Genomic DNA, 13986 nt, shown 5'->3' on the forward strand with positions numbered 1-13986 from the left:
TAACAGGTGTAAATACAGAGGATGAGACTGAGACTGGGAGTCTGGGGAGCTGGGAGAAGCAGATTTACATAGTTTAGTGTGAGAGATAGAGGAATGTGTTTTCTTGTGAAGAAATGCATGGAGACAGGGGTAATTAATTATAGATGTGGAGATGTGGTCTGAGGGAATGCTGTTACAGTAACTAGAGGCAAGGCAAGTGAGAGATGAGGGAGTGGAGATGTGAGGAGAGAGAGGAGGAGAGATCTCTCCTATACTATCCACAGCTTCCATTACATGAAAAGCGAATGGAGGTTAATTACACATGACAAAGGCAGAGTGTTTATTGTTAACTCTTCATGGTGGTTGACTTGCTCCTAACTGAAAGGCCACAGAATGCATAACTAACATGATTATACAGTAAAGTGTAAATTCACATTCAAAAATGCCATGGGAAGAAAGGTGTTGAATTAAAATGTGAGTAAATTTAGCTTATCATATTTATGATGTGGATGCGAAAACATGAAAATATTTACATTTTATTCTTGTGCAAGCTATGTTTTTTTGTTTGTTTTTTTTACACAGAAATGTAAATAATAATAATAATAATCATAATAGTTTAGATGCAGTAAAAACTAAACTGCAGATATATTCTGCTAAAATTTGTGTTGCCACAGGCATGCTCACCTTTAGACATGAATCTATTTTCAACCTCCATATTGACTCTAATTGGATTAGACACTAATGATGCCAAAAACAAAAGCCAAGCAGTCCTAGGTTTACAAGCTGTCCGTTTATACTTTTGGAGACTGCTGACTTGGGTTACCTTGGACCTTCTGGTCTTGCAGTGCATTTTAGATTTTTGTCTACTGTGAAATTTTAGATTTTAGGTCATAATTAGAAAAAGGCTAAACGTATATATATATATATATATACATACATATATAAAGAGAAGAAGGGGGTTATCTGGAATACAGTGCAGCAACCAGTAAAATAAATTTGAGTTGGAACAGTAAAAAAATTAGTTGTTATGACACTTTGATAATCACTTACATGTTCCTGCTCATTTTGAGCTCCTACACATTGTCATTTTGTAGTACAAATTATCTAAGAAATGCTGTCTTAACCTTGATAAATGCCACCAACTGCCATGCCTCTGTCTATTCATGCAATATTATTTATATAAATGAAGGATTTGATTTCCTCATGTCGTGTTCTCCAGTTGAGAATGTAGAAATATAATAGGTAAGTACGGCTGCGCTGGGTTCTTGGCCTCAGGGGACATTCTGTAAATGTTCCTCATCTCCCCGCTGATTGTAGTCCTGACTGATTGCTGATGACTTTTTTAGGACACAGACATATTAAGATGTTTATTTATGCAAAAGAAAAAGAAAAATAAAGAGAGAGAGAGAGAAATAATCCCCAGTGCAAATAGCCCTCTTCACCCTGGAAATGTTCTCCCCCATGACTGTGTCGGCATATCTGTCTAGGTTTCTGTTTCTGTCTCCTGAACAGTGCTGATGTGTTGTGGACATCAGCAAAGTTTGCAAAATCAGAAGCAGGCAGCTGTTTTCTGTTTGTTTGTGTGTGCCTATGATTGTGTGTATATGTGAGTATACATTTTCTGCGTGTGACAGATATGGGACATCCTTGACTGCTGTTGAGAAAGTGACACACCCCTACAGGCTAAATTGTTCAAAAATGATCTTCAGCAAACTCCAAACCACAATTTAGCAGACCACTGTCATGAGACATCATTTGGCTGTGATGCATTTTCTGACACTGGGCCGCTGACTCTGTGAACCTATACATGACTAATAAGCTCAAAATCACTGACATCAGCTTCAAATATATAGCAAATATGCAGCAATTTCTTTAAAGCTAGTCCTCAGTTTAGTTTCAGTGTGTATGTGTTGCCTGGATGTGGCAGGCTTTATCTACATGCGGCGCCTCACTTCGTCATTGCATCTGTGATTCCCAAGTGGAAACAGGACCATCTGCTACACACAAAAAACTCACAAGGTGTTAGCATCTTCATCTTCCCTCTCCACTCATTAGCAATTTCCCTTTTGCCTCAGCGGTGTTTCTCCGCTGTCACAACAGTTTTCTTTGTGTGAGTTTGTACAGCATGAAATTATAAATCCCCTCTATGGATTGGTTGCTTACTTGCCTGCAAACACACATACAGTATATTATAAGGTGCACTAGAGTATGAACTGCAAAGTAAACAGAATGGTGCCTAAGTTCATTTAAGTTTTCTTTTTTTTTTGTTTATTTAGTTTTTTTATTTTGTCAGCTGCTGCCATCTTATAAACTACTTTGCAAAATGAAATGTCTTATTTATTTATTTATTTATTTATTTATTCATTTGATTGACCCTTCCCAGATTTACTTAAACTGAGGTTTAAAAAAGCATCAGCAAAAAACAAACTGGCACCAAATTCTGACATCCCAATCACGTTTTTGCCCCCGAGGCTGATTAATTTTTTTGATGATCTGTCAATTCTGAGTCCCGATCCGATACTTAAGCAATGCATTAATATGAAGTTAAAAGACATCGAAGTTGTCCTTTAAGTTTTTTTTTTTTTTTGTTTGTTTTTTTATGACAGTATCCAACATATCCTTTTATATGGCTCTTTTATCACAGGTTTTCTTAGTGCAGCATTGGTTCAAACCAAGTAAACAAAATAAAATCTCTTTGTAGATAATAACCATGTAAGCAAATTGTATTTAAAAAATATCTTTAGATAAAGAAACTAGAAGATTTCTGTAAAATAAAATCTCAATAAATCCACATACTGTTGATCTGTAAAAGTAACTAAAGCACTTAACTCCACTTCTAGGTGATAGCATCACATTCAGCCAGAAAATAAAATCCCATTTAGGCTTCGTACAGAATTAGACCAGTCTGGTATTAAATTGAACAGAAATGTTGTGTAGCAGCTAAACGTGAAATAAAGGATTTCTAGCTTTTTGGAATAAAACCAGTCAAGTATAAAACATCAACATAAATATAAAATTGCAAGGCACTGCTTTATTATCACCTCTGAAATTTCCTCTACACTGAGCTCAACCCTTACTTTAAAATGAAGTGGATGTTTTTATTTATTTATTTATTTGAGGAAATCAGCATCTCTAACGATTCCTCTTCTCATCAAGGCTGTTTGACATTGCATAAAGAGTCTCCCACTGTCAACTGAGGTGCAGGGGGCACGGAGAAGTTTGGTTGCAACAGCAGCCAGTGAGGGGAACTGTGTAGCCTGTGTTTTCCAGTAGTCTGGTGGAGACGGGGGATGGTTTGCAAGGTTGCACAATTAAAATTGGAGTCCAGCCACTGTGCAGTAAAGCTGTCCTCAGGCAATTTCTCTTTATTTTTCAACGCATCTTTCAGTATCGGCTGAACTCTGAGTATTGGGAAGGGTGTTTGTTTTCAGGTGGGGTATCATATTCGTAGCTCTGTCCTTTCCACCATGCGAAATGCCCAATTTACACAGATTAGCGGCTGTTGCACCTCCAAACTACCAACTACTAAAATACCTCCAAACTGCAGACAATTTCGCTGTCTCGATGTGTCACGTTTACCCTGCGTTAGCCTACTAAATACCAGCTCACAAATATTATTTTGTTCAAATTCCCCACCTGCCATAAATTGTGTGATGTAAGGTGTTGTTTCCCTCCATGCAACAATGAATATTAATGTAATGGAACTTGTTTAAATTAAAACTAGTCATTAATGACTAGTCACTGTCATTTCGTTTGACAAAGTCTTTGTACCTCAGGATTAATTTAAAATGTGAACATGGTTGTTGTTTTATAATGTTGAATCCGATCATTTTCACCTGATTCCGACCATTTGAAAATGATGTGATCAGCCCCGATTTCTGATCACATGATTGGATCGGGACATCCCTAGACAAAAGTCTATGAAAACATTCCAATACTTAGCCACAATGCTTTTGACAGCAGTCCAAGATGGAAATGTGAAATACAGACAGATATCCACAGCCTCACGTGATGAAGAAGAAAAACAAAGCTGCATGCATAGAAGAACATTTCTGTGGCATTAGGTTGTTGTGGGTTAGTGATGTCAAGTTGCCTCAGACATCATACATTTGACAACATGACTACGGTTTGCCGCTAATATCTGCCTTCTATGGTAATATGACCATCTGAACCTGTCAGTTGGTTGTAAAGACAAGCACATCTTTTTGCCATGGAGAACTGCACTTCGGCATTTTTAGCTTCATGGTTACCAGTGAAATTCTCTCAGTCTCTGTTTTGTTTTGTTTTTCTCACAAAAAAGAAAGCTCTGATCTTGTAATTGTTTAGTGCTTTGATCAAATTAATGTTTTCACCTGAATATATTGAAAAAGAAAAGAGGTTCCTTAGTTCCCAGTCCACTTTTACATGTTGTCTTATTTATTAAGCCATTACTCTTTCTGTTTTTACTGTATTACTAGAGGTGAATCAAAATTTAAGACCAGAAGGCTCATTCTCTAAGCGCCATATGGATATTAGTTGGAAATTTGTGGAAATCCATATAACAGTTGTTAAGACATGCCACTTAAAGAAACATGTCCCGGAAGCCAGATTCATTTCAAGCATAACAGGGTCAAGAGTTTAATTTAATACACTTAGCATGAAAACTATAAATTAGCCATCTGGGGAGGCACGTATGGGAGCTCAAATGGCTCATCTTACAGTTCAAACAATGTGTCTCTAAATCATTATTGGTTTTGAACTTTATTGCTCTACAAATGGAGATACAGCAACACTACATATATCACAAAAACTCTAAACATTGATATGGCACATGAAATGCCTTGACATGTGGCTTGCTATAATTTAAAAGCAGAGGAAGGAGGTCCCACATTCCCACTTTTGTCTTGCACTGTTTTTTGGATTTGAAGGAGGGTGAGGGGGTTGCCATACTTTTCTTTAAATTCCTTTATTTCCTTGAAGTCAACACAATGAAATGTTTTTCATTGCTGGATTGCATATTTTTAGATAGGCCTTGTAGTTAATGAATGTAAGCTTAATGGATACATGAGACATTAATTTTACCAGATAATGGATTTTGTGATCAACTGCCCTGTCTGTGCAGAGCCGGGGCGTTTTTTGAAGCATCACCTATTGTACAGGAACAAATAGACTCTTCTAAATCCATGTATTTGCTACCAAATGGAAATGATTTTCTGCATTTCAGTCACCCAGAGAGCTTGGCAAGCTGAGCAACACGCCTCAAGATCTCAAGTGGGATCTTCATGGATTTGATGTGATGGTGAAATGATAAAATTCAGCTGTAGAGTGGTGTTTTAGAGAGTCTCAAGAAATCAGAGGGGTAAGATGAAATACATAAAATCTCACAACAACCACACAACCTTCCTTCCTCCGTTAGGCATATAACTACTCACTTCTAAATATGCTTGATTTGGCCAAAAAGCTAATCACCCTGGAACAAGGAAAATAAGAGAGACAGAAAATTGTGGGGAAAACAATTATTCATCAATCTAAAAATATTAATCAGATTCTTCTCTCTGTATAGGTATTTGTATTCATATACTTCCACATTGTCACATATTTTTACCACCCATTGTGCCATGAAATGAAGTCCATTTACAAATCATTCTCCCTCTGATTTGATAAATGTAACTGGCAAATGGGTGAGTCTCCTGAATGCCTTGTTTGAATAATTGAGCAGTACTCAATCAAACAACATTAGGCAGTGGTGGCGGCCACACCGTCTGAAATAATTACCACCAGACAACAGACTACACATGGATGCTGCCTCCACAGGGGTTCCCCATTTGAGAACAACAGATTATAACAGCACCACCTCCACCCCATGTCTCGCGTGCCATCATGTGTACCACCCACATAAACCTGCAGAAGCCTGAGGGAGAATGGGAAAAGAAGGAGAGAAACCAGAACAATGTAGGGGATAACTGCCATTAATGTATACTGTCAGGGGTAAATAAATCATAGCCATGGTACCAACACTCCTGATTATTTGACCACACCTCCACAGCCTTTCAAACTGGCAGTGGCCTATTACCCCGAGACTCTATGTAATAAGTTATTCACTTCCAATTTCTTTGGACATGATTCATCATGAACAATAACAGTGAGAAACCACATACACAAAAGAGTGAAAAAATCTAAAGGAAACTGGTGTTACCCAAGAAATTTAGACAGTAAATAAAACGTATGAAAGCAACATCTAATTAGTACCTGCAGGCAGACAATATGTCACATTTGTTTGCATGGTATTTTTAGATAATTGTCATAGTTAACAGGCCAACCATCAGCACCATTTATGAGACAAATCTTTTTCACCTCCTTGCTTCTCTGTAATTGGGGCTTTCTTCATGTCTCCAATTATCTCCAGTGCCTCCTGTTTGTGTCTGAGTTTCATAGTCTCTTGAGACAAGCTTTGCTGTTACAGAAGCATCATCAACACAAGGACAGGAATTTAACTGCGCGCTTGGGTGAGTGTAGTGGTGCCGTCACAGAATGGGTCACTAACCGTATAGTACAACATGACAGCCAGCCAGGCATATGTCCGTGCCAAAGTACTGTCTGCAACTGAGACTCATTTACAGCAGAATGTGATTGACAGCTGGGCCAAAGGGCCGCTGGCTGACTCCTGATTTCTTTTTCACTAGAGGTGTCCTCTGGGACTTGAAATTCAAGCTACAGTATATCAGCAGAATAGCTTATGGCGGTAATGAGGATGAGAAGCATTTTGAACACCATGCCAGTTTTTTTGTTTTTCTTTTGCTACTCTGAGTTTTACAAACTATCATTTACAGTGAGATATGATAAAGCTAACTTGTTTTCATTAATTCAATTCATGCAAAATCAGAAATGACAGTCTGCAGCTAAGTTTTATTCAGAAGCTGCTAGCTCTTTAACAAAAAAGGAAAAATAACTTTTTTTTCTTTTCTTTTTCCTCTGTGGTTATTGTTGTCATGCACTGTACTTTATTATGTAAAACAGCAAGACGTTTCATATAAACAACATGTCATAAGCTGTTAATGTAAAAATGTTACAACTCATTTAGGATTCAAATTACAGTCTCTATTTTTAACTATAATCCTGATATTGGCTAATGGTGCCGTCCTTTCTGTCACTGCTTAAAGCAGTCGCCTTCTCACTGATATTTGAGATAACAGTTGTGACAGAATTAGGAAGTTTTGAAGCTTTAACCTTTTAACTTTGCAGCAGCTACTGTAGCTCATACATCTGTTCAATATGCATCAGTTTCAACCAATCCTTGCATTTCAGTTTCTTTGGATAGTGGCAATTAAGCACAGAAATACCTGCTGTTAAAAAATTTAAATATTGAAAGCAGAATGGAGAAACTGCTTGGAAATTAAATTTAAATTAACTGGAAGTGTGTAGATGGGAGATTAAAAAGGTATTATGTATTATTTTTCCCACCATGTTTCATGGGGCAGTATTAACGTAGAGATCTTTTTTGGTGTTATAAAGTAATTGGCCTTTCAGCTGCAGTGTTAGATTTTTTTTGAGGACTATGGAGGTCTATCAGTATGTTTTCAAACCAGATCTGCTTTTTTTTTTTTTTTTTTTTTTACCCTTGCTGCCAAATGAGACCTTGCACTAGCTTTTAGTATTTGATGCATTCTGCATCCTTGGTCACTTGTACATTCTCCTCAAATTTGTATATGCTGTGGTACAATCACTTTTCATGAAACCAAGGTCCGACCCTGTGTTTGCTGCAGAGGACGGGCAAATTTTATTACTATTTTATTACTTTTTTACCCAAGGTTTCAGAAAAATAACACTTTCAGATGTTATGAGGGAAATAAGTCTGTACAGGCTGGTCTGATCATATTTCATTTCACAGCACATATACCATTAACAACTGCATTTACAGATGTTCACTAACTGCTATGTTAAAACCCACATTGCATTCTTTCATACATTGGCATCTTAAGTGATTCTAAAACATCTGTGGCTTGAACTTAATGTGTGGTTCAGCTTATAAATGTTTGCACTGACTCTAGCTGCTTCTCTTTACCATAGTAGAGATTACATGCAAGGCTACTCACTTTTGTGCCGGACACAGACATCCAATATTATTCTTAACCATAACATTCATTTTTATGTCTCTGCACAGGGGACAACTGTGGCTGTGGGCTTTTTATTTCAGGGTTGTCTTTTCTACTTGTTTTCATGGAGTCGATATCTCTTGATGCCCTGAGGGAGTTTCTTCAAATTTTGGCATGAAAGTTAACTTGGAGTCAAACAGGAACTGATTGGAATTTGATGGCAAAAAGTCAAAGGCTAATTTCACTTCAACCTCATAAATCTTGTTTTTAGGCAAAGCTCAAGATTAGCCCTGTTTCTACTGAGGAAATATCACTTACATAATAAGTTTGAAATTTCCAGGTATAGTCTTTCATTGACTGTGTAAGACTCCCTGGCATAAGATGTTTCTCATAATCTTACTTTATTTCAGATTTTCCTGATAGTTTCCATTAAGCTGTTTAATATAAAGAGATTAAAAATTCTGTTAATCCTACTTGGATTTTTCCACAGTGAAACATATCTGCTTAAATCACAAAGTTCATACCTACGCCCTAAGAGGCAAGATTAAAAACAGACAAATTGCAAAAGACCCAGAGAGGCAGCTACTTAACAGAATTATATTTTGACACCAACATTAGAAAATGATGGTAAACTTAAACTAGATTATGACAGTTTGGTCTTGAGAGTGACTTTCTGCTTCCCATAATGCAACAGCTGATCTGTAATGAGAATTGAAAAAAAACACCTAAGTATGAAACAGCTACAGTAATGGTAACAACCCCTACTTTTTTTTCTCTCTCTCCTAGTGTTACGCGATGACTTCAAGCAGAACCCACAGGATGTGGTGGTGGCGGTGGGGGAGACTGCCAATTTTGAGTGTCAGCCTCCGCGTGGGCATCCTGACCCCACTACCTTCTGGAGGAAAGATAAGACTCGTGTTGACCTCAAGGATGACAGGTTCACGGTGGGTTAATCCTCCGGAGGGAACTTGTCTGTTTTCTAGTGTAAATCACAACCTCAGCCTCACATTTTTTTGAATCATGGTTAAAAGAAAAACTTTTTTTAATGTGTTTATTCTTATTATAATTGCTTTTTTCTCTTCAGGTTCGAGGGGGAAAGCTGACTATCTCAAATACCAAGAAGAGCGATTCAGGGATTTTTGTGTGTGTGGCCTCCAACATGGTTGGAGAGAGAGAAAGTGAAAAAGCTCAGCTCTCAGTGTTTGGTAAGAAGTCTGTCATACACTCACTGCGTGGCTCAAACAGTAATAGAGCATGACACTTTTCTCCAGCATTTACTCCACAGTGGCACATACAATATTTAACCACTCTGTCAAAAGTATATTTAGCAGTTATGCTATGTGTGCTACCCACATTCAGAAAGACCAGCGTTTGTGCAACGGCCTGTGAACCAGGTGGTTTTAGTTGATGAGAGCGTAGATTTTCGGTGTCAGGTCCACGGTGACCCACCACCTGCACTGCGTTGGAAAAAGGAGGATGTGGATATTCCTCGTGGCAGGTAAGGACTGTGAATAAATGTGTTTAGTCCATATGTATGCATTCATGTTCGAGTGTGAAAGTCACTATAGGGTAAATAAGAATGATGCTTAAGCAGATGTGCACTGTTAAAAAGAAGAAAATTCAACTAAGACATTATTAAAGATAAAATTATGTGTTAGTTGCTTTTTATTTAATGTTGAACTTCAATTATCACCATCTAATACTACATATATAGTCCACGCACACATTCAGTGGATGTTATATTTATTGTAACACATCTTGGACTGGCTTGAAGTTAATAATGTCCACTTTAGCTGGAAGGGGGTTAATTGAATTATGTGGTAATTTCTGAAGCCAGTTTAATGTGTTCTTACACTGAATTGCATCATACTGTTGGGGCTGATGTGGCTTGGCCTACGCATGACTACACACATGCAAGTTATATGCAGGCTGGTTCAGTATCATAGAGATGATAGGGAGTACCAAATTGCAGTTCAGTTGTGCAATCATACTTTTATTTATTGCTTTGAAAGTGAAATTTCATACTTATAATGTAAATTGATTATAAAGCTAAAAACTAATTATAGATTATGCTCCTTGAAATGGGATAACTTTTGGAAATGCTTTCAAGACAATCAAATATTAGATAAATGAATTAAAGTTAATGAGAAAGGTGGAATCAAAACCCAGTCTGTCAACTTTATATACACTGAAAACATGTCATTACTTTAATTAAAGAAGAAAAAAATTACCACCTGTTACAAGCCTTTACAGCAAAAACTAAACAGGTATTTACTTTCTCGTGTCCCATATGTCCATGCATTGAAATGCAATGTGAGGTACATATTAATAACTGTCAGTCCCCCTGTCTTGCAGTCTGTCTGCGTACCTATGTTGTGCCCTCTACCTCAGTATGCTATGACTCTAGAAACATGTCCTACTTTTAGACCTACCTCGCCTCACTTCCCTCCTTCCACTTCTTTCATTCTTTTCCGAAACCCCGCCAGCCTCCTGGGAAGTCTGTATCTGGGTCAGAGATGTGCTGTGAATGGAGTCCTCACCAGACTCTGGACAGACCCCACAACCCCCATCGATATTCTGCCCACACCCTTTGGAACATCTATTTCGAATGTGACTTTTTCTCACCCCTTCTGCCATTTCTCTGCCTCACTTGTCTCCCATCTTTGAATCAGTATGGCTGGCTAGACAAACTCACAAGATATCTTGTGCCAAAAGGGACCCCAGAGAGGGAGAGCCCAACTCCTTGCTTCTCAACTGATTCTGTTTGTAGGCCCTCTGAGCCACTTATCTAAACTCTGCTAGCTGAGATGTTTCTTTCACTGTTTTTGCAGTACTGCTGCATTACAATTGCTTCACTGGTGGATACACTCTGATGCATGGAACATCTCTATGAATTAGTCATGTCTTACTGGTTGGCTCATTCATCAAATTCAGTTTGTCAGACTGTGCCACTCCCTGACTCTCAGACTGTTTGTCTATCTCTTCCTTTCTTTCTCCAACCTCTCTCCCACATTCATATGCTCTCCCTCTCTTTAACGCACACACACACACACACACATACAAGCTTTACTGCACAGCCCACACTACAGTGGGTGGCTCCTCTTTATGAATATTGAAACAGTGGAACAATCAGGGTTCCAGCTGAAAGCACCTTTCATTTTGCCATGCCTTCATCTTGGTATAATTGCTCTTCTTTTTCTAGTATTACAGCAACTGCCTAAGAAAGTCTGTTGTTACGCTATCAAAAATTACACGTGCTTCTAAAACATCACAGTTTCACACAATTAATGTAATTTCAGTCTTTGTTTTGCACAATTACTTCAGGGCTATTAAATTTGATTTGTATCAGAGCAACCTGAGATGTATCATGACTTGCTGTCATGGCTCTTTTCTATCACTAGGTATGACATCAGATATGACAGAGAGGACTTCCTGCTGAGGATTAAGAAAGCATCAGTCAGCGATCAGGGAACCTTCACTTGTATAGCAGAGAACCGTGTGGGTAAAGCAGAGGCCTCCGCCTACCTGACTATCAGAGGTGGGTAACTGTTCATGGTCTCACATGTACCAAACCTCATAACCCTTCAGGATATTTTTTGTTTCTCCCAAAGCAGGCCACAATACAATCAACTCTTTATTGCTTCTGTATAAATGTTATTACCTCACTGTTGAAAAGCTGAGCTGGACCTTGCTTTTTTTTTTTTTTTTCTTCATATACCTGACTGATGTAGTTGATCTCCAGATGAGCAGAACTCCAGCTAAGCTCCAGATATGAACAATTTAACCAGCTTTAAGTGAACCTTTATGACCTCTCCTGGGTGGGCTTAATCCCCTCCTAGGCCATTTACTGCAAATTCATATCTTATGAACAGAAGGATGCTCGTTCATAATTAAAGCTTATCTGTGAAAATGAATCAAATACAGAGTGCAAGTCAGATTCCCTCTGCTTTCTTTACAACATTTTAATTGGGAAAATATTGCTGATGCAACTTTTATCAACTTCTTAGCAGCTAACTATCATTTTCTTAATGATCAAACATATATCATCATACATGGTGTACATCACAGATCTCATGCCATTTACATTTCATTCAGGTATACAGTAATTATTATACTTCAATTTTCTTGATTTAGGCTGTCCAATGCAAACGATCTGTTTCATTTACTGTATATCTGTTTGATTTACAAACAGATCCGTGAGCTGTGTGAATGTCTTATTCTTTCAAATAAGTAATGTGTCAAAGTTTTGCCATTGGTCCGCCCTCTCCTTCCCCTGATGTTATCAAGGTGAGGCCCATTCCATCACCTGCATTGGTGACTGACATTACCTTCCTTGTCCCTAAACTTCATGGATGGAAACCCAGATCCACCTCATTCATTTCTGATTTTCATTTCTTTCTTTTTCTGTCCCTCTGTTCTGCTCCTCTGCTTTCCTTCTCTCTGTGTTGTGTGTCAATGTCACCCACGCCATTGTTGTGTCACCAGCTCGCCCTATTGGTAAGTAAGAGCTGCCCCATTGTGCATGCGTTGCATCTCTTTTTGTTTTCAGTCACACACATGGTCAGTATGAATGCACTGTTGTGGCATTACACAAGCAGAATCATCAAACTAATATTAGATATAGTTTCTCTTAGCCGCTGACTTCTCCTGGCAGACTTCAAATTGGGGCCCACTCATGGTTGACATGCTTTAGCTCAAAAACCTGAATAGAGATGGACGTTAAGGTGTTCTAATTATTCAGTATCCATCATTCATATGTTCTGGCAGTTGGATGAATGGCTTGTGAGGCTGGCGGAGAAGAAAAGTAGCTTTAGGTAGTTCTTCAAAGAATAGCGAACACCCAGTGCATGAACCCTTTTAGAGTGCAGCTGGATTTTCAGTCCAGAAATTTTCCTTCAACTACTTTGAGAGTAAACCACACTCAAATTTATATGTCACCTATGTTTTGCCATTGTATTATGGTTTATTTTATCTTTAAACTCAGAGGCACCTCAGTTTGTGGTGCGACCCCGAGACCAGATTGTGGCTCAAGGTCGAACAGCTACCTTTCCCTGTGAGACCAGAGGGAAGCCTCAACCCACTGTCTTCTGGCAAAGAGAGGGCAGCAAGGTGAGGATACTGATTTTGATGCACATCTGTATGAAACTTAAATTTTAACTGTTCTAGGCCCACATTTCTAAAAAGAAGGTTATTATACACATGCTTAAAGAGCAATAGCTTAAGCTAAGATATGAAAGATGGACAAGGATGTGACTAAAAGGATCAAACCAGGGCACAGCAGAATGTGGTTATGTTCCACATATATAATAATGAAGTGGTCATTTATCATCTATCTACACTGCTCTGACAAGCCATTTCACTTAGCAAGAGACAATGTCATGTGCTGCATTAGCGTGATTAGACCTAATGATAGCAGGCTAATGTCCTTTCCTGCCCATCAGCTGGTCTGCCTGGGGTGCAGAAACGTACAATGCTGATGCCTCAATTTCATGTCCATGACTGCAGGTTATCACAGCAGGATTATCACTCTGGTGGCAAACTGCCATTCAGACCAAGAAAAAAAAAGACATGAACCCACTCTTTTACCTAAAGTGTACATAATTGCTGGAATATTAAGTTTGGAAAAAATGTTCGCACGAGAAATTAGAATTTCATCACTCTTAACTGAGATTGTTTTAGGTTTTGGAAAATCAGGACATAATGTGTGCACAGAATTTTTCCTAACTAACAATAACTTTTCAAGCTGTGGTTAAAGTAACTGGTCTGCTGAGGGGTCACTGCGCACAATGTCACATATAGACCAGACTGAAACTAGTCAAGAGCCAAGTAATTCCCACATAATGACAATTTGCCACCCACATAAGAAATAAAGGTCAATTTATTTCAATCATTTCACTCATGAATGGTAAATCATTCAAAAAGGCAAAATTATTAA

At 38.3% G+C, this 13986-nt stretch overlaps 1 protein-coding gene across 6 annotated transcripts in view; it reads left to right on the top strand.

Moving 5' to 3' along the window:
- LOC121654749 (roundabout homolog 2-like) overlaps positions 1–13986 on the top strand; it is a 77801-nt gene that overhangs the window by 37068 nt on the left and 26747 nt on the right. For 4 of the 6 annotated variants that reach the window (XM_042009013.1, XM_042009014.1, XM_042009016.1 and 1 more), the window contains exons 3-8: positions 8838–8995; positions 9136–9256; positions 9411–9549; positions 11453–11589; positions 12537–12548; positions 13036–13160. In XM_042009013.1, coding sequence (XP_041864947.1) covers positions 8838–8995; positions 9136–9256; positions 9411–9549; positions 11453–11589; positions 12537–12548; positions 13036–13160 — 692 coding nt within the window. The remainder of the gene's footprint in view (positions 1–8837; positions 8996–9135; positions 9257–9410; positions 9550–11452; positions 11590–12536; positions 12549–13035; positions 13161–13986) is intronic. The other 2 variants (XM_042009015.1, XM_042009017.1) reach the window with 1 other exon arrangement.

This window comes from Melanotaenia boesemani, chromosome 15 (assembly GCF_017639745.1).
Source record: "Melanotaenia boesemani isolate fMelBoe1 chromosome 15, fMelBoe1.pri, whole genome shotgun sequence".
In the NCBI taxonomy this organism is placed as follows: domain Eukaryota; kingdom Metazoa; phylum Chordata; class Actinopteri; order Atheriniformes; family Melanotaeniidae; genus Melanotaenia; species Melanotaenia boesemani.